The following is a 26,516-nucleotide window of genomic DNA, read 5'->3' on the forward strand; positions in this document are numbered from 1 at the left end:
CTGTGCTTCCCTTTGGCTTATCTACTGCTCCCAGAGTTTTTACAAAATGTCTGGCTCCGGCCATTGCCTTTTTTAGACAAAGGAATATCCAGATAAACCCATACTTAGACAACTGCCTAATTTAGGCAGACAGCCAGGAAAAGCTGCTCAAGCACCTGGCCTTTATGAAGTCCCTACTAACCTCCCTCGGGTACACAATCAATGAAAAGAAATCCAAACAGGTACCCACCCAAAGGATTATATTCCTGGGAGCAAGCCTGGATACAGCATCACAAATGGCATTCCTTACTCCAGAAAAGCAAACCTTTCTGACAGCCTACTTCTTTCAACTAGCCACCAGACCCCAACTATCTGCAAGGAAAATCCGGCAAGCTCTGGGGTTCATGACATCTTGCATTCTACTACTTCCATATGCCAGACTGCATATGAGGAAACTTCAGTGGTACCTAAAAAACCTTTGGTGTTAACACTCTCAAGACCTGGAGACTCTTATACCTATAATACCTTGCCTCAGAAAAGATTTCCTTTGGTGGGAAACAGCATGATCCCTCAACAAAGGACTACCTTTCTCACCACCCCAAGCCGCCCAGACCCTCACCACAGACACATCAGATTATGCCTGGGGTGCACACCTGGATGGCAGGTGCATACAGAGCCAATGGAGCCTAAAGCAAATCCATCTGCACATCAACCAAAAAGAGATGATAGCTGTCCAGCACGCCTTGATAGCTTTCAAGCCCCTTCTCTCCCCAGGGGCTCTCCTGATCAAAACAGACAACACAACTATGATGTGGTATATCAACAAGCAGGGAGGGACACAGTCCTACCCTCTATGCAGGCTGGCCATGACCCTTTGGCACACAGCCTCTGCCATGCAACTCCACCTGTTAGCATAATTCCTACTGGGTTCTCTCAAATCTCTGGTGGACCACTTAAGCAGAAGTCTTCTGGACCCACATGAGTGGCAGCTCAACAGAAGAACCTTTGCCTTAATAACTCAGAAATGGGGCACCCCGAAGGTTGACCTCTTTGCCTCCCACACCAACCATCAGCTCAGCAAGTTCTGCACCAGGGAGCATCACTGCATGGCTTGGAAAGTGGATGCCCTATCCTTCCCCTGGGTCAATCTATCAGTCTATGCCTTTCCTCCATTACCTCTCATCCCCAGGGTACTGTTCAAAATAAAGGAGGAAAAACCAAGGCAATTCTTATAGCTCCAGACTGGCCTTGCCAGCACTGGTACCCCTTACTGTGCAGCCTGTCCCCTCTGCCACCTTGGCATCTACCTCAGATTCCAAACCTCCTGACCCAGAGGGAAGGGGAATTCATGCATCCCCAATTGCAGACACTCACTTTGGCAGCTTGGCTTATTCCCTAACTCCCAATCAATCTGCCAACCTCAGCAAACAGGTTCTAGATGTTAGGGTCTAGTTCACGTTATCGTAAGCCGACAATATTGAATATGATATTGTCAGCACAACAATGTCAAAAGTCCAAAACATTGCGCGGGTAAACGGAAATCTCCGTAAGAGGGAGATTTCCATTTACCTCAATGTAGTGCGGTCTTGGAGTTAGTATATTTAAGTAGGGGCATGTGGGGGGCACAGTTAGTTTTTTTTTTGTAGCGATTTTTTATTTTTTTTACGTTATTCAAAATTTTACTACTTTGATCAATAAAGTTCGACCTTTATTGATTCGATGTAGTAAAATTTCAATAACGTGATATAGACGCTAGATGTTATACATGAGGCCAGATGCCCTAGCACTAGGACGTCTTATGCTGACAAATGGAAAAGGTTCTGCACCTGGATTCAGGCTAAGGAAGCCAATATGGCACAGCCCTCCCTCCCTCTCATCCTGGATTACTTAGCTGACCTGCTACACAGTGGACTGTCCCTTTCCTCTATTAAAATTCAAGCCTCTGCTATCTCTGCTCATTTTCCCACTGAGCAGCTCCTTTTTTCACACCCTCTGATCAAACAGTTCCTAAGAGGGGCTAGCAACTTGAGGCCAGCCAGAAGAGCACCAACCCCAGCTTGGGACCTTAACTTTGTGTTAGAAAAGCTCACCCTTCCCCCCTTCGAAACTACCTCTTAAGCAGAGCTAAAATTTCTCTCCTGGAAGACAGCTTTCCTTCTGGCCATCACTTCAGCCAGAAGGGTCTCTGAGCTGCAAGCACACTTCATCATCTTCCATGTTGACAGAGTATCCCTCAGGACTAACCCATCCTTCATGCCCAAGGTGGTGTCCAGTGTAGCTCTCAACCAATCCATTCATTTGCCCAGCTTTCTCCCTTACCCACAGAACAATGGGGAAAGGATCCTAAACTCTCTAGATGTGAACAGACAGCTCAGATTCTATCGAGACAGGACTATTTCCTTCAGAAAGTCTGATCAATTGCTGGTTAGCTTTGCTGCAGGGGCAGAGGGCAAAGCCATCTCCAAACAAACCATCTCCAAATGGTTAGCACACTGCATCCATTTCTGCTACAAACAACACAGAAAGCCTCCTCCCAAGGGGGGTCAAGATTCACTCCACCAGAGCAGCCTCCACCTCTGCAGCTTTCCTCAGAGGAGACCCCACCAGGGATATCCTGGAGACTGCCACCTGGACATCTGTTTCCACCTTCACCAAACATTAACACCTGCCTATCTTCTCCAAATCCAGGGCAGGGTTTGCCTCTGCAGTCTTGCAGGGCATCCTAGCCAGCCCCTAGTTTCCTTGACTGACTAGACCCATTTCCTCAGCTTTGGGAATCAATCCAAATGTGATGACTGCAACAGTGAAACACGAAGAACATAGTACAGTTGTGTACACTTACCATAAATGTAGATGTTTGAGTGTATTCACTGTTGCAGTCCTGGTTTCCCTCCCTCCATCCCCCCTCTTCTTTCTTCTCTTTCCTTACAAGGGACATATTGGTATTTACTTTCTACTGGTGGGGTTCTTCCACCAGAACCTGGCTCCCACTTGAGGACTCCTGACAGGTTAGGGCAAGAAAAACTGATGTAATGGTGTCGGCTGCCTTACTTTATACTACTGACAATCTGATGTCAGTCCTGGAGTGACAGCAACTGACACAGAAATACTAAGCCTCTGGTATTCAGGCCGGCCGAGGGCTACCCTAGCAGGGATAACCCAAATGTGATGACTGCAACAGTGAATACACTCAAACATCTACATTTATGGTAAGTGTACACAACTGTACTTTGCTGGCAGACAAATCTATGCCTCCAGCATGCCATATTTAAGTTGCAGGCCATATTTAGGTCCCTGGAATGGGTAGCTCTAGTCCCGTTTGATTTACAGATGTGCAGCAAGTTCATTAGCTTAGGGCATACGTCTTCCCTAAGAAGTGTATGCAATACAGAGTATAGTGACAGGGACTTTAGTTCTTCTGTGTAAGGCATGTGCTGGTGTCCCTTGACCTTCTTTGTTAAAAACCTCTAAGGTCTGTCCAAATGCTGCAGGTGCTTTGTACAGTACATGCCAAATGGGGCATTGTATTCAATTATGGGCCTGAACAGTGACAAGTATATAGGGGTTATAACTTCCTTTGCTCTAGAGGTGATGTCTTTACTAATCAAGTGTGCTACGTAGAAAGCCTTTCTTACTACAGTAGACACATGGTGGTCGAAGTAAAGGTAACAGTCAACTTGTGATTCCAGATCCCTTACCACTTTGTAGATACTTAAAGTATTGTTGTTGATTTGATGGTGAGAAGGTACATTGTTTCTGCCAAAAGGAATGATGATGCATTTCTTTGAATTCAGTTTGAGACAATGACTAAGACACCAGTCGTTGGTCTGCGTAAGACCTTCTGAAGTATAAAACACAAATCCAAAAGCAGCTGGGGATGAAGCTCTCCCAAAAAAGCAAAATGCAATAACAAAAGTCCAAAATGGGAGTAAACAAACACGGCTCTCTTAATAATAAATAAAAGACAAAACTTTTATTCAGGTACAAACTAGTGAGCGCTTTGGTGCCTCCTGGCACTTCTTCAGACAATACAAACACTGCAAAAATCTCAATAAAAAGGGTTGCCTCACCCACATTATTTCACAGCAACCAATCATATATTTTCAGCAATTAAAATTCACCTGCTGACAATTGTCAACAAATGTAATGTGAAGTCAAAGGCTTCACATATCAAATAGCTTAAAAAATCCTTACATACAAAATAGAAAGTCTGAAACTACACATAAAAAATAAAATAAAATTAAATTAAAACATTAATTCTCACTTTCACTACTATCAACAACTATATAACCATACAGAGAGGTGACTGCAGCAAACACCAGTCATAATATTTTTACTTTCTCACATATAAAACTACTGACATCAACTTTCTCACAGTTGTAATACTAGAGTGTACCAAAAGATGGCAGTCATATACTCCATACACAAATGTATTCCAAAATCCCTAAGGTAAACACCTAACACACACATCAGGCTAGAAAACAAAGAACAGCAAGCATTGAATTTCCTATCCTTTAAAACAACTAGGGGTACATCTGTCAATAAATAATATTGGCAATACATCACAAAGAAACTAAAATACTATAAGAGAAATAGTTGGATATACCGTAGTAATACCATTCTTAATGTTTCAATGGCCTCTCAGCTAAGCAAGGTTTCAGGGACACTAATTAATCCAGGCCATATCCTCTATTTGCAAGGCGACAACAGAACAATACACAAACTTGAAGTAAAACAATAAGTGAAGTCCAATAGTTTCAGTATTTTCTTCAGCGCCCGGTAGCCAGAGAATAAATATTATTGAATATAATTATTGGACTGGCTTTGTTGTTTTGCATATCCTCTATCTGCCTGCAATCTAATCATCCATATAACCTCACATTTCTCAGTGTAGTTCTTATAATTTCCTAATCTAGCCCCTCTAGTGGTCATTTCAACAGATATAAACCTAAACTTATGTCTGGTGCCATATTCAAGTGTATGCCTAGCTAGGGCATTCCCCTCGTCTTCTTTATTGATCGCATAAATATGCTCTCTAACCCTTTCTCTGAGTGTCCTATTGGTTTTGCCAATATAGAAACATGGGCACTCTATACATCTAGTTGAGTAGATTAGATCCCTAGATCTACAGTCTGCACAGTGATTAAAAACAAACACCCTCCCTGCAGTTGGATGCATAAACTTGTTGTCATTCATCATATATGAACAGAAGTTACAGCTTCTACATTCAAAAGTACCCTTCCTTACTGATTCTATTCCTTTCTTCTTGTTATTCTCATAACAAAGTAATCTCTTAAGAGATTTGTTATTTTTATAAGAATAACTCGGTTTAGTACACACTACCTTCTTTATCTTCTCATCAACTAAAGTATGAAGTATACTGACATAATTTGGGGATTCAGTAATTGCACTTAGTCTGCAGTTGTCCGCAAACATGGTCAACCACCCCTTAGTTTTGGTCTAAACTTCTGAAAAGTATATACCAAACAGTAGGGTGCCCAGCACTGACCCCTGTGGCACCCTGCTGGTGACCAGTCTGCTGGATGATGTGGATTCACCCAGTTTGATAGTGTGTGTCTGGTTTGTGAGCCAGTTGGCAACCCATCAGTGTGGGACTGTGTCAAAAGCTTTTGCCAAGTCAAGGTATGCTCTGGGCACAGATTTGCCCTCATCAATGGCCCTGGTCACAATTTCAAAGAAATCCACCAAATTTAACAGGCAGGATCTACCCTTGACAAAGCTGAATTGGGTTGGATCCAGAATTTGGAGGTAGGCTATATCTTTATTTATGAGGTCCATAATAATGCATTCCATAACCTTACAGATGAATCTGATCAGACTTATAGGTCTACAATTCCCCAGGTCTGTTGCACCTTTGTGCAGGGGATTAACTGCTGCTGTTCTACATTCCACAGAAACAAAGCCTGTGGTTAGGCTATAATTGAAAAGGGTACTTAACAGAGATTTTTCACACAGCACTGCAGAACTAGAAGCCAGTAAAGGATGCCCCAGTCTCAAAATACAATAAACCACACCAATAAATAATCCACACAGTAGTTTAATAGACAAATTAAGCGCTTTTGTTTCATAACAGGAAACTTCATCAGAATAAAAATAATCCTCCTAAAACACTTTATATAGTCTCATATAACAGTTCATTGGCTAAGGCATATTCAAACAGCAAAACTTCATTGGTTGACACATCAAGACTTTTACATATAAGAACCTTTTATATGTAAAAACTAGAAAATAAACTTGCACCATAAAAATCTATGTAACACGTATTTAAATATGTATAGGTTAGGACTAGGCTAAATGCTGCTGTGGGCCATTTTAAGCCTAGCCAATTACCCCATGTGAGAATAAAACCCTGCACTTCATGTTTGCAAGGTAAACACCTTAACCATTATACCATCCTCCCACCATATTTTATATATATATATATATATATATATATATATATATATATATATATATATACACTCACACACACACATATCTGTGTGTGTGTGTGTGTGTGTGTGTGTGTGTGTGTGTGTGTGTGTGTGTGTGTGTGTGTGTGTGTGTGTGTAAAGTAATTAATAAACCAAAGGTCTCATCTTTAATGCAAGTAATATAGAGACGTGGTCATTCAACCTGGGACTAACACTTGCATCAAAGTTCAATTGCCAAACTAGTTCCCGGTATTCAAGTTTTGTTTCCCAAACTCCACCTCTATCAAAAGGTTTAACCTGTTCAAGCACCTAACATTTGTAGTTTGCTTTATTACCTATACTTGTATGTCCAAATAAAGCATTGGTCTCCTTTTTTCTATTAATGTCATAAAGGTGTTTGTGTACTCTGCTTTAGACACCATTTCATTTTGAGACTAGGGTGCATCCTTTATTGTCTTCTAGTTCTGACGTGCTGTGTGAAAATTATTTTTTTGGTGGACTTTACTCAGCTTTTTTACCAGGTTACTGGTACTTAACAAGGATGCTAGTTCATGTTTTAGCCTGTTTAGAAGACAGCCTGGGATGCTGTCTGGTCCATAGAGGCTGTGTTTTTTGCCAGGACAAGGCTTTAATGATCTGCTCTTCAGATATGTAGAGTGGGAGGGGAGTTTGGGGCAAGGTTTGTGATAAGTTTGGAGGGGATAGGGGAGTGAAATTTTCGCCAAACCTGTCAGCTAGCAGGTTTGCTATCTCTGCAGGATCAGTGTGTGTGTGATGTCATTAGTCACAAGTTCAGCACATGCTTGGGTCCTACCTTTGAATGCTTTTAATTTTTAAGGGCATCAGCATGACCAAGCTGAATGCTAGTTGTATTTCCTGCCACTTGATTTGAAGCATTTTCATATTAGGCAGTGTTGCAGAGCTATTCTGCACATTTTAACATATTTTTCCTCTAGTTTAATTTTACATGCATCCAAATCCTTAGCTAGCTTCTTCATTTCAATACTGGCTCATTCTGCTCACATTCATAGCTTTTTAAAGTATTAGCACAAAGTCTGACACAAAAGTACCTATTTCTGTGGTGGTGTTAAAATTTATAAAACGGGTCTAACAGCTTTTTTGTCATCTGATTGCTTCAAGGCTTGTGGGTTTAAAATAGCCCCTGTTTGTAAATTCCTGCATACAATTAGAAACTCATTGTGTTCTGACTTAAGAGTGCTCTCAAACAATCTGGAAATATAATCTGTGATAAGTATAATTCTTGGCACTTTAACTTTTCAGAGTTCTGCATTGTCTTAATTTTTGCCTGAATTATTTTATATATTTGCTGACTGAATTATTTTATATTTATTTGCTGGCATTGTTTTTTGTTCCTGATCTGGTCTGAAACTGTTTTTCTCCCTCCCACCCACCCTATTCATGTTTAATTTGTGCCTGAATTATTTTATATATTTGCTGACTGAATTATTTTATATATTTATGGCATTGTTTTCTTGTTCCTGATCTCTTCTGAAACTGGTTGGTGGCTTTGCCATTTCCCACCCCTACTGTAAATTTCATCTGGGACACTCCTCCCAGTATTCATTCTACCTATTACAGAGAGAACATTTGAGAAGGCCAACCCACTTAGGTTCTTAACCTTGAATTATCTTCTGCTCCTCCTTCCTTCCCTTGCACTTAACTAACAAAAAAAAAATCTCCTTGTGTTCTGACTGAGTGCTGAGTGTGCTTCTCAGCTGATAAGTATATTTTTGGCACTTCTTAACTGATTTCAAAAAAATTGCATTTATTTAAACTGTATTTGCTTTATTTTTAGTGCTGTTTTAGCTGTTTTCTGATCTGTAACTAGTTTAGTCCAGATACAGATTTGCTGTATCCAGGACTGTTGGTAAGCTTCTGAGTCTCCCAAGCCTTTCTGTGTTGGAGGGAAGCCTTCTAGCTTATCAGTGGGAGAAGTAAGCACTAGGTACCCTATCTACCACAAGAAGAGTGGCTTTTGGTTCATAAATTGTCATTTATTGGCCATTTGGGCAGTTTTTCCATCTCTTTCAACTTCCTGGTTTAAAAGCTCGCATTTGCTCTTCTTTCCCGCCTTTCCTGTAACTAGTCTAGTCTAGATACAGATTTGCTGTATCCAGAACTGTTGGTAAGCTTCTGAGCCCCCCAAGCCCTTCTGTGTTGGAGGGAAGCCTTCTAACTTATTAGTGGGAGTGGTAAGCACTAGGTATCCTATCTACCACAAGAGGAGTGGTTTCTGGCCCAGAAATTGTAGTTACTGGCCGTTTGGGCAGTTTTTCTATCTCTTTCAGCTGGTTTAAAAACCCGCATTTGCACTTGTTCCCTGAGTTTCCTGTAACTAGTCTAGTCCAGGTACAGATTTGCTGTATCCAGGACTGTTTATAAGCTTCTGAGCCCCCCAAGCCTTTCTATGTTGAAGGGAAGCCTTCTAGCTTATCAGTGGGAGTGGTAAGTACCAGGTAGCCTATTTACCACAGGAGAAGTGGTTTCTGGCCCAGAAATAGTAGCTTATTGGCTGTTTGGGCAGTTTTTGCCATCTCTTTCAACTTTCTGGAATAAAAGTCCACCTCTGTGCTTGTTTCCCACCTTTTCTGTAACTAATCTGGTCCAGATACAGATTTCCTGTATCCAGGACTGTTTGTAAGCTTCTGAGTGGTGCCAAAGTCTGCTCTTCAAATTTTCCCTTAGATCTGCTAGTTCTCTCCTCTCCTGCACTTTTACTAGCTTATTAGTTTAGCACTTTACCAGACTTCTTGTAGCAATTATTGTAGCACACATAAGTGCTACCAGCACTAAACGTTCTACAAGGAAACAGCTCCAGTATTTATTAATGCCCACCTCTCCAAGGATGTCTAAAGGTCAGTTCCCTGTGCTTTCTCCTATTAATATGGTGAACTTGGGCATCCTGAGGCAATGTAGCAACTGCCACATGTACACTGACAACCCTCTCCTCTTACCTCGCAACACTCAGACTTGTGAGAGATGCACTTATATATCCAAACTGTAAGCCACACACTCTCCAGCCAGGACTGGAATAGCTGGTTAAGAGGAGAAGGTCAACACTTGCACAACACCACATGGAACACATAGCCCTCCAGAACACACACCAGCACTGTCTTCACATAAAAACACAAACCACACACTCACCTTTACAGAGGCTCTCAGTAAAAATCTACACAAATAGCAGAGACCTCCAAGGCAGAAATACACCTGACCACCACAACACAACACTAATGATGAGACATACAACTCTCCTAAACAGAGTGCCACTCAACCAAAGCCCGTAAGGCAAAACAGCACACCCAACACACTAGCCATAGGTGACTCGATAGTGAGACACACTGATGTCCCATTCACTAGGTTGAATAAGGAGAAAGTAACAGTCAGCTGCCTGTCAGGTGCCAGGATCCACCACATAACATACACACTCAGGTCCCTCAACAACAGGTACAAATATGACTCTGTCATTATACATGTGGGTGTGAATGACCTGAGATGTACCTCCCTGGACTACATGAAAAGAGACATGGAGAAGCTCTTGGATTATGTAGCCCAGGCGGGTATGACCCTAGCCCTGAGCAGCATCCTACCATCACCCAGCAGTACAAGCAGAAAATTATTGTTTTCAACAATTGGCTAAGTTTCGGGTGTCATTCTAAGGGGATCCAGTATTTGTCTGCTTGGGATGACATGATTGACAGACCTCAATGCTTTGCCAGAGATGGTCTGCATCTGTCACCCCTGGGCTTCCAGATACTGGCCAAGGCTCTTGCCACCCCTATAGTGCCTTTTTTACGCGGTGTTCCAAAGACAAAATTACCACTTTAACAGCAGAAAAAAAATGCAATCTGAGAGTCATGCTGCTCAACTCTAGAAGTCTAAATCTCAAAATGCACTTACTCGAAGCAGTCCTTAAAATGGAAAACATTGACATTTGTACTGTAACAGAGACCTGGTTCAAGGCAGCAGAAAGCACCCCTGCACTACCAGGCTATAACTCATTCCACATCTTTCGGCCCCAGAACTTGGACCGAAGCTCCAAAGGTGGTGGTGTTTCCATATTCATAAAGGATGCACACACCTCCAGATTGGGAATCTCCAAACTCTGGATCCCTCACAATTTGGTTTTGTGAAGGGTAGATCATGCCTGCTCAACTTGGTCAACTTCTTTGAGTCAGTCACCAGAGCTGTGGATGAAGGCAAGGTGGTTCATACAGCCTACCATGATCTGGCCAAGGCCTTTGATACCATTCTCCACTCAGGAATCATAGAAAAACTCACTAAGCTAGGCATCAAACCCAATGTCACTAGGTGGGTTGCAAATTGGCTCACAGACAGAACCCTCAGTGTGAAAGTAGCCGACTCCAAGTCAGACTGCTGACTAGTCATGAGTGGAGTCCCACAGGATTCAGTCCTGGGTCCTCTCCTGTTTGGTATCTACCTCTCTGAAGTCCAGGCCAACACAAAGGGACTCTGGCTGACAAATTTCGCAGACGATTGCAAGTTGGGAGCTATTATTAACTCCCCAAGTGATGTTGACATCCTACAGAAAGGTCTCAGTGACATCAGTGACTGTTGTCAGAACCATAGCCTTAAGCTCAATCTTAAAAAAAATGTGTCATCATCCCCCTTGGGAAAAACCCGGCTCCCTTGAATTACCACATTGATGGTAGTCCACTGAACACAGAAGGCATTATAAGAGATCTGGGAACACAGGTTGACAGCAACCTCTCTTTTGACCACCATGTTGCCACTGTGGTCAGAAAGTCCTTCTGTGTGGCACATCTCATTACTAAGGGTTTTGTATCCAGGAAGAAAGAGGTCATTGTCCCCCTCTACTCTTCCCTCATTAGGCCAGTCATCGAGTACAATGCCCCATTTGACATGTACCTCACTAGACACCTGCAGTAACTGGAGAGGCCACAAAAGTACCTCACAAAGAGGATCCTACGCCTTAAACACTTGTCCTGTATGGACAGACTCAAAAACTTCAACCATTCTCTGTCTCATATCACCTACTTAGAGGCGATCTCTGCTTGACTTACAAAGCCATGTCTGACCCAGCTCTGTTAGAAATGCTACATCTAAAGAAATCCCAATCCCTCCACACGCTCCAGAGACGTCAACCTCATTACCACAATCAACAGAACATGCTGGAGGGACAGGTTCATAACCCGGAGACTGCCCATGCTATGGAATAGACTTCCCATACATGTCAAGCAGAGCACTTCACTGACCCTCTTCAAGAGAAATCTTGATGAGTGAATGGGAAATAGAAAATTCACCCCGGGAATCACTCCAGTGGCTCTACCCGACAGAGGCACTAGGAACTAAGGTTGGGTGGCACAATGCCAGGGTAATCCTGTGGACTAGGCTTGTAAAGTTTCCAGGGCCATTAGCCTAGTACACACCTATGAACTTATGAACCTATTTGTTTTGGCGTAGATAGTTCTGTCTTGGCAGTGAAATATGCATTTCTCTAAATGCACACTGTTTAGCTCTGTGTCTCTATTCAGCCCCATGGACATCGATAGACCATTCCAACTTTTGATTTCTAGAGAAAATTAAATTAACAATATATGTCAAGTTCCTTTTAGGATCAAAACATTGCTTACATCTCTCCTTTGCACAGCCAAATCATTCTAATGCTGCTTAGTAAGGTTAATGTACCAAGTAACTTAATGGCATTATCTGCAGTAAGGTGAAGAAAAGTTGTGACTAGCACCTCCTTACTTGTTCCTCCTACACCAGCTGAAGTTGTTGTGTCTTTCAGCTTTTCCCGGTTAGGGGTCGCCACAGCAGAACTCCGGTCCGCTAATGAGTGGCAGTAGATTTTTTACGTGCTGAGTTGCCAGCTCTGACACACAACCTTCTGAAGTACTATAGAGAAAAACTGTTTCTAACCATTGATTCCAGTTTTGTGCCAAATTGCCCTATAGAACTAATACTACTAACACATGCCACATGGCGAGTACAGGGGGGCTTGCCCCTACAAAAAAATTGTTTCAATGTTGCTGAAGGCAGTTTTGGTGAACCGGTTTCAGTTTATCTGCATTCATCAAGACTACCTTTCATGGATTAATATGAATCCATTTTTTTCTCTCACTGTCTAGGAATTCTGCTTCACTCAGTGTATAAACTTCCTGAGAGTCTTGTCGTCAGTGAATACCTGTTGCACTTTTTCATTTGTCTGTTACAACCCATTGGTGGTAACATAGACAAAAAAAATGGTAAATATGTGCCCTATAGACATTTGAAAACACTACCAACTTTGTTTCAGTTGTCTGTGTGGCACATTCATATCCACAAGGGTTGTATGATCCCAAACTGATACTATGCAGTATTTATGTTTTTTCAGTTTACCAAAGATGACATATTTGATGGCAAAATTCAGATACACAGGAGCCAGTTTTGGAAACATCTACCCCATTTACTAACATTTCAGTAATTGCCTATGCAAGAATAATGTGACATGTGACAAGCAGGATAGCCTTATGGGTAACTTAGATCTTAAAGTGGGAGCCTACTGTATGTATTACAGGGTGCTTTAAGAAAGTGTTTATGAACGTTCGGTGCATTAGGACTGTCATTTTAATGTAAAGCACATAAAATATGGTTACGTTTACAGAGAACCTGTTGTCATTATAGAAATTCAACTTGAGTTGTGTATAAATCTAGTAGTGAAATGTTTGGTACTAAAGCATTAGAGTTTATCTAAAAATATAAAAAGACATTAGATCAAGTGATGTCTACTGTTCCATACCTAGCAAATGTCTGAAGAAAGGCTGCAAGAATTTGTTCACTGCATTGAAATGGGCATTGAAGCAAAAATGCTGTGAAACACGGCACAGTCAGGATGGCCAGATAAAAAGGAGAAAGGTCCATTTCACATCCAGATGTTTTATGCCTTTTCTGATGAGCTGCTTTTTTCTCATGGTCTGCTATTTAAATCCAACGGAATAGTAGCTCTGAATCAGAAATATAACAAGATACTAGAGAGAAAACATGAGGTACATCTAGGAATAATAAAGTGCAAATAAAACATGTATATGACATCAGATTTGACCTGGTATGCCTCATCAAGTTGTAATGATGGTAAGGAACTGTCATGTTTGCAGTATATTTTACATAAACAATGTCAAACAAGAATTACCTCATCATGAAATATTACACTGGTTGTAGAACATAGTAGCTACTGATTTTTGTCATCTCAATGAGGCATTGTAGCATTTGTATTTTCTACTACACAGAGTAGTCTGTGGTCACAAGAGTTTGTGATATATCGTCATATTCAGTCATTGTGTTTTCCTCAGGCAATATTTTTACATCATGGGATTCCAGAAATCACTATGTCTGACAATTTTGCAAATCATGAATTTCCTACTTTTGCACTGAAATGGGAATACAAGTATTTAACAAACATTTAAAGATATCAACTGACTTCCGATCAGATACCCAGTCTTGCAAAACAGAATTCCCAACACTTTGACAAATGTGGTGCATTTCAGACAAAAATCAGCAAATTCCAAAGCTCTCTGTTATATCTACTTTTGTCCTCAATGTGGGAGTCTGCATCCCCCTTAGCTATGCTACTTATATAAGACATTCAGTTGATCAGGTGCACAACTGGTCACAAGCATTTAGCTTCTGATATTATACAGCACTAAAATGTTTAGTTCAAGACTAAATTATCAGAAACTCCAATACTAACATCAAGTACTGAGAACTAGATAGCTCTAAAGCATCTGAAGTCAAGGCCTCTCTGTTAGGTAATAGTGTTTTATACTGCTGAAAACAGTAGCAAAGACAGCTTTAATTTATTTATCATTTTTTACTGGTCTAAGGGCTCTTTTCAGTCAAAACCCAGGCCAGAGAGACCAGACAATACAATTAAACATACAATAAATGTAGAACTATTTACACAGAAATGTACATTGCTATTGTTAGTAACATAATTGTAGATATAGCACAGCATTGAATTATCATGTTGAAAGAGACAGTTTTGAATTTTCAGGTTGGTACCATATCTGTCACCCTTTTAGTGCAAAAAAACCTGGACAAGACCTAATGAACTGGTGGGGACAAAGGCCCAAAATAGGGACAGATTTTAAATATTGCTCTTAGAAAGTTGGTAGAGTAACAGGGTTTGTGTTAACATACATTTTCTGAAAGATTTGAAATCTGAAACTCAAATGTATGTCACTATTTAAAGACTTCAGTCCTCAGATCATCCTAGTGATTTGCCAGCAAACCACAAATTTTATGAGGAACAGACCAAAATTATGAGGCAGAAATCTGGACAGTTGAGAGGTATGGTTGTTATAATTCATAACTAACAGAAAAAATTAGCTTACATTTGAATTCTAAAGAAGCATTGCAATGAATATAGGAACTAAATTAGAATTAAGCGACCCAACAGAATACATAATTTCCCCCCAGGTGTTTTCTAGGCCACATCACTGAAACACTTACAGGCATGCAGTTTTATCAGATATGTTTTAGTTGTAGTTTGAAGCTAGTAAGTCTTACTTCTTCTGGGAGTTTGTTCCCATTGAAGGGTATTTTTGAGAAGACTTTTCAGTAGTGGCCATTCTGTAGGGAGAATGACTAACAGAGTGCTGTCTGTATTTCTCGGAATGTTACTAGAAAATTTAAAGCCAGTCTCCCACACGCCACACAGAACTCACTCCAGAAAGACCACAATTAGTTCTGGAATTTACTCATCTAGATTGACAAGGTATTCTGCTCTAAAACACCCCTATAATAATGACTGTATTCTCACCTTCTCTAGATCTGTTACTGCACTGTATTTTATAGAGGACTTCTTTTGACTCCCTGCCACTCCAGCATCAAATTAAATTCCCTCCCTCCTTCAAAGCAGATACACACACTACTTTTCCACTTTTCAATTTCAAAGTTGTGAAAATAAACTATACTGAAATGATTGTAAATATATTTCTAACTTTACCTACTCTCAGGGTAGCTGTCTTTCACTCCTGGATTCTTCTTAGTTAAGGCTTTATCCTGTATCTACTTAAACAGCGTTATAACTTCTGTCTTACAACTAGTATCATGCCTTACCATTGTAAAATAGTAATTGTGAAAATCTTTACCAAAAAACCAACAAACCTACACATGCCAAAGACTTTTGACCAATCTCAGCTATACCCAAAAATACCACAAAACTCTCATTCCCAGCCAACTCTCGACTACACTCAAAGCTATGCAATTCTGTTAAGCAATCATCTTAGGTTCTGATACTGCATGAACACAGTGACTATTTCACATGTTTAAGGATGACAGATTATAGAACATGAACAGAAGCTTATTCACAAGTGTCCTTTTAATTGATTTTACTAAAACATCTGATTTAGTCAATTCATTAATAATATTCCAGCTCTTCTATCTTTCCAAAATTCTGTATGTCAGTGATGTTTGTTTGTTTGTGTCTCGGCTTTTCCCGGTTAGGGGTCGCCACAGCGGAACTCTGGTCCGCTAATGATTGGTAGTTGATTTTTACGTGCCGAGTTACCAGCCCTGATGCACAACCTTCAACGAAGGTACACCCATTCACGCATGTCTCCACGCAGAAGACGCTGTAGCTGTGAATCAAACTGGACATGGTAATTTAAACAGAGGGTTCCTCCCCCACAATAATAAACAGGGAACTAGAGCAAGATGTACTCCATAGCTAGCAATACTAAAAAAGTGCTCTTTGGAACCAGCCCCAATCTACTTAAATTACCTCATAATTTAGCCAGACAATAATAGTTCAGTAGAGACAGTTGCTATCTTTATGCACCTAGGATTATGGCTCAGTGGTTCACTGAACTTTCATTATCATATCCATCATATTAAAGATAAGGTAAATAGTCTTCTTTTCTAGGCAAAAATACAATTCCTATCCCCTTTGGGCAGAACAGCTCCTACATGTAGAATATGGTCTCTCCTTAATAGCTACTACTTCAAAAATAATCCTACCTACCTACTTACAAAACATCAAATAATATTTGGAGAGTCATGTTATTATCTCCACCTAGGAGACTCCACTGTGCCACTCTTTCTAAAGCTAAGTGGCTTCCATGTCAGCACAGGGCAACAATGGTTTTGTGATCCCTTGTATACAAACCCCTCAATCTGAAGTCCTTTCCCTTTTCTGCCACCAGATCTCACCAAATAAATACCCCCTACAGTCTTAGATACTTAACACCTTCAATTCACAATCTCTAAGCCCCCCCCCCACAAAGTGGCTGCTACTTACTACTTGTTCCCAAACATGGCAATCTGTCTCACATATCATTAGATCCATCTCATTGTTCACTAAATCTCCCCACAGTCTGAAAAAAACATGCTTCAGGCATGTCTGATGCAAATTCCTCCAAAGCAGCAGTATTACCCAGGCAGTTTTGTTTCAGTACTCTAGAACGTCCACTCACACTTATTATCTAATACCTCCCTATCACTTATAAAGAAGAGTTACTCGTAGTAAGATACAAAACCCCACATCCCCCCTTCTGTTTTTCTCATTCCCTCTTCTACAACACACATTTATTCCCACTACCCTCCATTTTCCATTGCCCCCTATATGTCCTCACTCTCTCTCTCTCTCATTTTGTATATTATATATAGTACAACAGCATGACTGCTTTTACTGTAATGAATATGTTTGTTTGTTACTTAGAGTCTTATCAGTTTAGTTTTCACAGTGATCTACTTACTAAGTATCGTGTGTTGAAATACTTGTTTTGTTTTATTTTATTTGTTTGTTTAGTTAGTTAGATAGTTTTGCTTTTTTCACATTTTGGTCACCAGGATAAAAAAATATATAAATTAGTCTTACCATTAATATTTTTGTGTTGTGTGTTTCTAACTGTTCATGCTTTATATTTTCTCTCATCAATGAAAGATTATTGTCTTTTCAGTTATCTTGGTTTGTAACTTCAGGTAGAACCTGAAAATGGTCCATTTGGATTAGTGTTCTACCCCATTTAACAAATATAAGTAAAATTAAATAAAATAATTTGCAGATGATTGTATTCAGCTGGCAAACGATATGGAATTGGTATTGGAGACTGCCAGAACAAGAGGAGAATTCAAAACAAAAAAACATCAGAACGATAATGCAGTCCATAAACCCATAAAACAGTAGCAGAGTTGTTTTAAAAGGCCAGAGAGAGAGAGAGGAATAGGAGAAGTGCAAGAAAAAGAGGTGAGTAAGCAGTTGTGGATGCAGCTGTGGAACTGGAGAGCATCAATAGGACAAGGCAACGAAAGTATGGAAGGCTGTAGGAGGAGGAGTGTAACTGCTGAAAAGTGGAACAGCAAAGTAGCGCTCTTCTCGTCTTAATGCAAAACAGTGTACTTTGGGGTACTTTGGGTTCTGATGATGAACTGAGAGATTTTTTCATGAGTAATAACAACAAATCTAGTAAAGCAATAGAGACTCAGTGTTGTAGTGCTTACACTGAAGAGAAAAACGTGTAAGAATTAGGATAATGGGGGACTTAATTGTAAGTTCAGTACAGAACACACAGAGGCCTGGCACAGTCATCTACTTAAAATGGCTCTGGAGCTGAAGAAGATGAGGTCTTATTAAGTATGATTTTCTAGGTGTTGTGGAAAGTCAGTACCAGACTTGAGTGGGGCACGAAGACCAAAAACAAACATCTGGGGAACATCAAGGAAACCCCTGTGTAATTATTTTGATGCATTGCACACCGTGAAAGATGAGAATGTAGTACTTAAAGCCCATGCAGAGACAACCAGATCTGGGTTGAATGTGCTGTAAGAACAGATTAATCAACAGGAGGATCAAGCAGAAGGAAATATTTGTGGGTGATGGGAATTTGGTAATCAAAGAGATTACACACCACATGGGCTTCATTATAAAGTTCCTAGTAGGATGGACTAGCATTTGAGAATCAGAAGTAAAACTCAAAAGGATGTATACAGTTTTCCTTTCAGCACAAAACAACAGAGGTAGTACACTGGGCCATTTATTTTGAGGTATGAAATGTGCTCCGAAAGAGAGACTGCTGGCCAAACTCTGGGAGCTGTGTAATGAGTAATACTACAAGGCTAGAGGATCTTTGTGGATCATGATCACTCAGCAACAGCTTCCAGGAAGCCTGCACAATTTATCCATATGATGAGGGCATGATAGCAGAGACTGATCTGTTTTGTTATTCTGTCCTGTCATTATTAAAGTGGTTGTCATCTCAGGAGGCCAGACATTCCTAGATGCTAAGGAAACACTGCAGGCTATTCAAGGAAGGACCCAGAGATCAGAGACAGCAGAGGCCATAGTGAAGAGAACCAAGGTGCAAGGGACTTCACCATCAAGTGAGTAGCAGGTGACACATATGAAGAGACAAGCACAGCAACACTGTTACCATTGTTCAAGTGACCATTTGCCTTAGCAGAGAGAGGGAAGAGTTCATTAAGATTGTAGGTAGATTGTAACATGGACTGTTTTAATTTCCTTGACAGTGATGAGTATAATGACTCAGCTGTTATGGGGGGAGACCTGTAAATGAGTGATTGTTATGATGTTCGCTAAGAACTGGAGGATGCAAAAAACTACTTGAATTGTATATATTTAATCTACTGGAAAGTGCACTTAGAGGGATAATTAGTGTCTAACTTGCAAAGATGTCAGAGGAAGTCACATACCTAAAGGGTCAATGGAAATAGGACCTTTGCATTATAGAAGAGTGGTGTTTTCCAGCATAATTAACTAGCATGTCAAAAAGAATAGAACTAAGTGAGGAGATGTAAATTGCTGTGTCTCCTTCTCTTTTTCTCTCTCTCTTCCGTTCTTTAGGGCTTTCTGCTCAACCTGTCACACCATGTTTCCCCTTCCTTTTATAGCCCTTTTTTCTCAGGCATAGGTTAGATCCTACCAACAACAAGGTGGGGGAAAGTTAAAAAATACTATGTTGAAATGAAGTGTTAACTGCTGAAGCTGAAAGATAAAAATTGTGGTTATTTTTTGATTGTGCATATATGGTTCTTTTAAAATACCCTGGTTAGAGTAATTAGATTTTGATGAACAGACAGTGTGTTGAGTAAATGAGTGAAGCTGGGCATTGGGGAATGAGATGTTAAGGCAGGGACTTTTGACAAATTGAAGAGCCTCATAAACCAGCCCTGTGGGTCAGTGGATTAGCTTTAGAAGTGGGTGGATGTGTCTTACTTCTGTGTGTGTGTGTGTGTGTGTGTGTGTGTGTGTGTGTGTGTGTGTGTGTGTGTGTGTGTGTGTGTGTGTGTGTGTGTGTGTGTGTGTGTGTCTGTGTGTGTGTGTGTGTGTGTGTGTGTGTGTGTGTGTGTGTGTGTGTCTGTGTGTGTGTGTGTGTGTGTGTGTATTTTCTCATGTGCAGGTGGAACAGGGAATTAGATACCTTACTAAAATGTGACTTTCATGAAATAACTATCACTATCCTGGTGTTTAAGGAGTTGAGGACAGCTGTGGATATTTAATAGTGCTCATCTTTCCAGTGACCACCCATCTTACCTCTTGGGATAGTAGTCATTTCCATGCTATCTTGTTTAGCATAACTAAGACAGACAAGCAGTGCCTAAATAGAGGCCCAAACCTCCACCATATTTGGCTCCCTATTGAAATGTCGGGTCTATATTACAGTGTCGAAACATTGTAATATCGAACACCAAATGAGCGACACATATTCATCAAAATGCATTTAAGCAATTCGATGAATACTTTACAGGGCAAAGGTGTAGTTGGCCAACTACACACTGTTCCCTTTTCTCCAATGTAGTGCGATTTCAGAGTTGGTATATTTAGTTAGGGGGGTGGGGGTGGCGACACTTGGAATGCTGAGAGCTGAAAGGCTGAAAAAAAAGACAGAAAACACACAAGAGCAAATTTTGAAAATCGCTTTTCTCATTTAAGCTTCTTTTTGCAGGAGGGGCAATCCCCCACACCCACCAAACATGGTGTGTGTGTGTGTGTGTGTGTGTGTGTGTGTGTGTGTGTGTGTGTGTGTGTGTGTGTGTATGTGTATATATATATATATATATATATATATATATATATATATACACATATCTATATATATATATATATATATATATATATATATATATATAATATATATATATATATATATATATATATATATATATATATATATATATATATATATATGTACCGACTCCAAGATTCCTATACTTCAGAGAAAAAGGGAATATTCCAAGAAATGGCATTTCAGACTTGGTATATGTAAGTCCTATCTTTTGGGCATTCAGTCTCCATATTTTGAGACTCAGTCTAGCGGATCCTGACATTTCAAACAGTTACCAGTTGGTTCCTTACAGGAGTTATACATCCTGTAAAACACCAAATTCTGATTAGCAGAGATGTAGGATCAACCAATAACACATCAAGGAGGGTCCTCTCATAGCTCAGCTTAAATGGTGAGCATCTGTTACGTAGAATTCAACCTACTACTATTACAGTTAATAAAAGTTAGTAAAGGCCTTTTTAACTCTTGCAGTAATATTGCAGTATTAAAACTAAGCAGAAGTACAGTCGTACACAAGCCTGTCTGACTGGTCTGGTGGGAAAGTGTAGCAGTAAAACTCTGAGGTCAGAGTTCAAGTTCAGGTGTGTGAGTAATTCACAGAATCTGCACTTTGTGATACCTATCTATATAGAGGACTCATGAAGGAGGTATACAAGGACTGAAAATACCAGTTTCTGAATACTTCAAAACTGTAGATAGAGTATCTGGTACATTGTGCAGTTCCCTGAGCTGGTGCCCTCTCTTCTGTAAATTGAGGACCTAAAAAACAGGTCCTCCCAAGCTGAAGGCCAAATAAATAAATACATAAAATCCTTTGCTCTCAAACTGTAGCAAGCCGCTCATTATAGTTGAAATACAAAACATGAAGTGCTTCAGCTGTGACTGCAAATACAGTATTGGAATAATTTCTGAATGCTGTACTACACTATCACAGCATCAGATCTGTCATTCATACCCCATATAACACCTTGCACCTGCAGCAGCCACTTTCTTCAGTCCACTCTATGTACACATCTTCTGGGTCACAAAGAAGGAAGGATAAGGAATATCCCTACACTTATATTTACATGTGCAATAGTTAGAAGTGAGAACTAGAGGATTAAGTCTTGATAAGTATAGTAGATGACCAGAACTTTCAAGTCAAAGTTGTACACTTTAAATGTAAATCTTAAATGTAACAGCACAGTAAGAGAAAGATGCATGAATGTATAATTACACAATGTTTAAAGTATCTGAATCTTTAAAACACAGGTACAAAAATAGCAGTATAATATATAGAGCTTAAAGTGTTGGACATTGGGCAGTTTAGGAGCCATTTTGTTTAACTGAAAATATAGACCTAAGCAGAATTTCATCTTAGGGACAGTCTACCTTACCTGCCTTGGTGGAGTCTTACAAGATAGTTCCTCTTTTCTGGACTCTTACAACATGGCACCTCTTTTCTGAACTCTTGCAAGATAGCAACCCTTTTCCACAAAGAGCCTGGTTCAGTCTGGAGAGAAGTAAAATAACCTCACACACTATGAAAAACAGCTAAATCATAATATTTGAACTTTAGTTTGCTCACATACCCTATTGAAAGCAGTTAAGACAATCAGAAGTTCTTGTTTGTGTATTGACAATAACTATCAAGTGATTTTGTTATACAAATTGTCAACATTTCACTGGGTTGAGTGCTTTTCTGAATTTTTGCCTGACACTATGCCAGATATTTTGGTGATATATAATAGTCTATGTGAACTTATTTTTTGAGATCTACTTCAACCACAAAAGGGAACACCCTGGCTGGCATGTTCATTCAGAAGATTTGTACTCTGAATTGGACCTCCTCAGCCCAAAGCTGAAGACCAAAATAAAATTAAAAAATAAACTGATGCACTATAACAAAGAGCTTATACAAGATCCTTGGTTCCTTTACTAATAAACTATAACAAAGGGCTTGTGCAGGCTGCGTGCTATGATTACTGAAACACTAAGTTATTAAATATATTAATTGAAAAAATAGTAATATCAGCTGTGACTTCTTAAAAAATGACTGTTCTCCACTCATAACCCATTGGCAAATTCCAGTCATGCCTGCTAACAGCCTGTGCCTAGGGCAGCAGCCCTCTTCAGTCACACCCTGGTTATGGTTTGGCACTATCATTTACATAGCATACTCAGTATACATCTTTCTGCATTTCCATAAATCTATGTGACTGTATTTAACAATTAAGAAAAACTCCACTCTTCAGCAGTATAACAGTGAAATGGGAATTGCTGCCACATAGTTCCGTCTCTTCTACCACCCTCAGCAATATTTTTGGTACAGTTTCCCCTTGTTTTATGTCAATCATCAGCTACCTCCTCAGCCAATCAGCTCATTTGTTTCCTATCACTGGGTTGAGGATTGGCTTGGAGGTGCCATCATTCAGACAGCTATCAGGTGTAGTTGGAAGTTTTCTCCTTTAGTTTCATTGCCTCTTTTGCATGCACTAGGGTAAGTGTAGAGAAGGAGTGTGCAATGACATGGCAATGAAGGATGTTCCCTCACTTCTGCAAGACACATTCCTTCCAGGCATCTCTGCCCCATGCAACAGGGTACAAGAGGTGGGCCTCACAGTCTCCAAGAGGAGGCTAGCACTGCCCATTGTGCACCTTGAGAGAGGTGAGTGGGCCTTGTCCCATCACTCCTGCCCCCTCCCTGTCTGATTGCTCTAGTGCTGGGGTTGCCAGCTGAATCCCAGTCATCTGGAACACAGTCGGGAATCTGTCCCCTGCGCCAGGGAGCCAAACTGCCATCATCAAATGTGTATCAGCCCTTCAGTCCTAGTGAGAGGAGATCTGTGCCTGACCTAGAAGGCAGTCTCTGAACCAGCTCTAATGGAAATGTTGCATATTTGCAAAACTAACTGCACAAGGATTACCCACGCCAAAGATCTAAATCTGACCTCTGACATGAACAGATCATGTTGGAGAGTCAATATGTGTCCTAGAGAGTGTCCTTCCTCTGGAACAGGCTTCCTACTCACATGAAGCAGAGCCCTTATCTAACCATTTTCAAGCATAATTTGTACCAAAGGATGGGAAATCACAATTTCATTCCTGGGATGGCACCCATATCCCTTATGGACAGAAGCAGTCTAAAAATTGTCAAAACCCTGCATGCTGATCCTTGTTGTTTTTCTCCTCTGGATAGAAAATTGGGTAAGATGTGGGTAAAACCGACCAGACTTTTAAGGGCTCTTGAGCCATTAGCCCACTAATCTCCTATGAACCTAGGAACCTACAGAGATGCTGCATTGCTGGGTTATGTGTGTGGTGTTTATGAGGTAAGTAGTATGGGAAAGAATAAGATGCATTTACACACATATAGACACAGACAAATTGCTGTTAACATTAGCTCAGGATTGACCTATTGGATGCAAGGTTTACTTATTTATTCATTTGTTAACCAGTTAAGCCCACTGTTCATGGTCATCCCTTTTTGAGAATGACCCAGGAACACTATCTGTCTCTGTTTGATAACTTGTTCAGACACACACAATAGACAAATGGAGGTGGAAGGAATCAAGCTTTTTACCTTTGACTGCAAAGAGCAGCTTATTTAAAAGCTGAGAGACTTCATCCCCAGTGCTAACTGTCTGTCAGATAAGGTTCAGGCGAGATCATGATCAAAAGGGGCCCTAGGCAGGTTAATGGACCAGGCCTCTCCCCCTGCCTTTCTGACGTCCCATTGTCTCGCTACCCATTTACCCTAAACACTATTGAAAACTGTCAAATTGCATACTAGTTTCTTCTTTATTTTTGAAATGATGACAGAGATATGGGTTTACATTTAAAACTTAAATTATTTATCCTCTGTTTCCTATGTTAGTCCCACTAGGCTAGTAGCCTCTTTTCAAGACCCTTGGCACTTATACTACATGGGAAATTTGGCCAGGGTATTAGGGAACTTTCCTCTACTCTTTTTTAATAGCTTAGGGGAAATTTGGCAAGGGTGTTGGGGAAGTTCCCCCTGCTCATTTCAATAGCTCAGGTACATGTAAAAGATCTTACAGAACCTACCATCAATGCAGGTAAATGGGGCTTCGATTTAACATCTCATCCAAAGATAACACACTCAGGAGTGCAGCACCCACCTTATACTGCACTGCAGTGTCAGCGATCTATCTACATGGAGTGCAGCACCCACCTTATACTGCACTGCAGTGTCAGCGATCTATCTACATGGAGTGCAGCACCCACCTTATACTGCATTGCAGTGTCAGCGATCTATCTACATGATGTGTGAGTAGAACCCACAGCCTTCTGCACTACAGGTCAGTATGCCACCTGTTGCACTACTTAACACTACTTCAGTTTTTATAGCAAAAACACTAATGGCCATTTGTTAAATAAAATAGCTGCACATTAAAAACAAGCTTAGCATAAGCAACAGTAAACTTTTCTTCTCTTGAAGCTCCCATCAGTGAAAATGCATTGAAGCTCACATTCATTTAAAATGCATTAAAACTCAAACTGACATTCATTGAATCTCACAGTTATTGAAAATGCACCTGGCCAGTGCAGAGTAAGTGTACCTTGGTCCCTGGGATGTTTCTTCCAATTTGCAGTGAAGCAAATGCATACACCAATAAATGACAAAAGTACCCATTTTGAATATGTCAGCCAACTGGTAGGCGGTATAGAGGATTAAGTCTGTTGTCACCTGTAGCTAAGGTACATGGTTTGAGTCTGAGCAAGGTAATTAACCAAAATGCCCTTTCTAACAGGGGCATTACACACACACACACACACACACACACACACACACACACACACACACACACACACACACACACACACACAAGCACTCTTTGCATAGTCAAGTCTCCTGCTACACAATTTCACAATACAGTCACTGCTGAAATGAAATATCAGCACACACAAATACCTGCAAGTTGCTTTGCTATCTATTCCCACTTCAGAAACTATGACATTGCTGCAAATCCACTTCAAAAGGCAAGTCTCCTGCTACTCTATGAAAACAATTAAATCCAGTCAAGTTGTAATGGCACTACTTTGGAAATAAAATCTTGCACATTCTTCTGTGTACACCCACTTTCAGAGCAGTACACATGCAGGGCAACATGTGCAAGATAAGATGGAAAAAACTTGTCATTTTTGCTTAAATTATTGTTGTGGCCAGCTGGGGCCCTTCTAGCCAACAAACAACTAGCAACTGCCTAAGTCGCCTAGTGCTGGACCAGCTCTGATAAGGACATTACTTTGTCAGTTCTCCTACTGATACTAGTGCTGTAATCTACTATTATGGTGAGTATTTCACATAAGACACTCAAAAATGTAATACTGTATATTTTTCATAGTCTTTCTTGGAATGATTAAATGGTCTTAGTTGCCACTGGCTTAAAACTTGAGAAGCCACTGGAAGATCACAGTTTAATTCTTGTCTCATTTTCTTTTTCTTGCAGAAATCCTGCACATTCCAAAATAATGGTGTTTGTTCAGCCTGAACTGGGAGGAATGCTGCCACATTCTGTAGTGGAAGCAGCAGTGCCTAATAACTTAATTTCCTTAATTAGTGATGTACGAGATGGATTAAAGACTCTACGTGGCACAGCATAATATGTTAAACTACTCTAGTCTGCTCATTTTGTACAATGATTTAAGGAAAGATTATGTCTGCTTCTCTTTTTTGCATTTTGATCTTATTTTATTTAATTAGAAGTCCTATGTTTCCTTAAAAACATAGTAACATTTTTAAGTGACTTAATTCTTTTATAGACTATTTCCTGAAGCTCCCCTGATACAAACACAGTTAACCTGACGTATTCCATCAGCTTAACAAAAACTAAAGAATAGACTGAGGTGGTCATAGCAGACAAAGTGTTTGCCAACCTGTGACTTATCACCTGCTAAAATTAAGCTATCCCAGAGTGAAGGACCATTACCTGTGTATCTTGTTTTCAGAAAATATCCTCCTTAAATCTCCTTTGCTAGCCACATTTTTCTAGGTTTTAGTGATATTCCATGAAAAACATCATTTCACTGAAACTCA

The 26,516-nt window shown here is 40.3% G+C and overlaps 1 protein-coding gene across 2 annotated transcripts in view; it reads left to right on the top strand.

The window, feature by feature from the left end:
- The window catches only part of STARD6 (StAR related lipid transfer domain containing 6), a 466,390-nt gene extending 440,295 nt beyond the window's left edge, over positions 1-26,095 (top strand). For both annotated transcript variants that reach the window (XM_044075145.1, XM_044075136.1), the window contains exon 7: positions 25,930-26,095. In XM_044075145.1, the coding sequence (XP_043931080.1) occupies positions 25,930-26,083 (154 nt within the window). In that variant the 3' untranslated portion in view covers positions 26,084-26,095. The remainder of the gene's footprint in view (positions 1-25,929) is intronic.
- The last annotated feature ends 421 nt before the right edge of the window (positions 26,096-26,516 follow it).

Source organism: Protopterus annectens, chromosome 1.part1 (genome assembly GCF_019279795.1).
Source record: "Protopterus annectens isolate FY-2018-M chromosome 1.part1, PAN1.0, whole genome shotgun sequence".
NCBI lineage: Eukaryota > Metazoa > Chordata > Ceratodontiformes > Protopteridae > Protopterus > Protopterus annectens.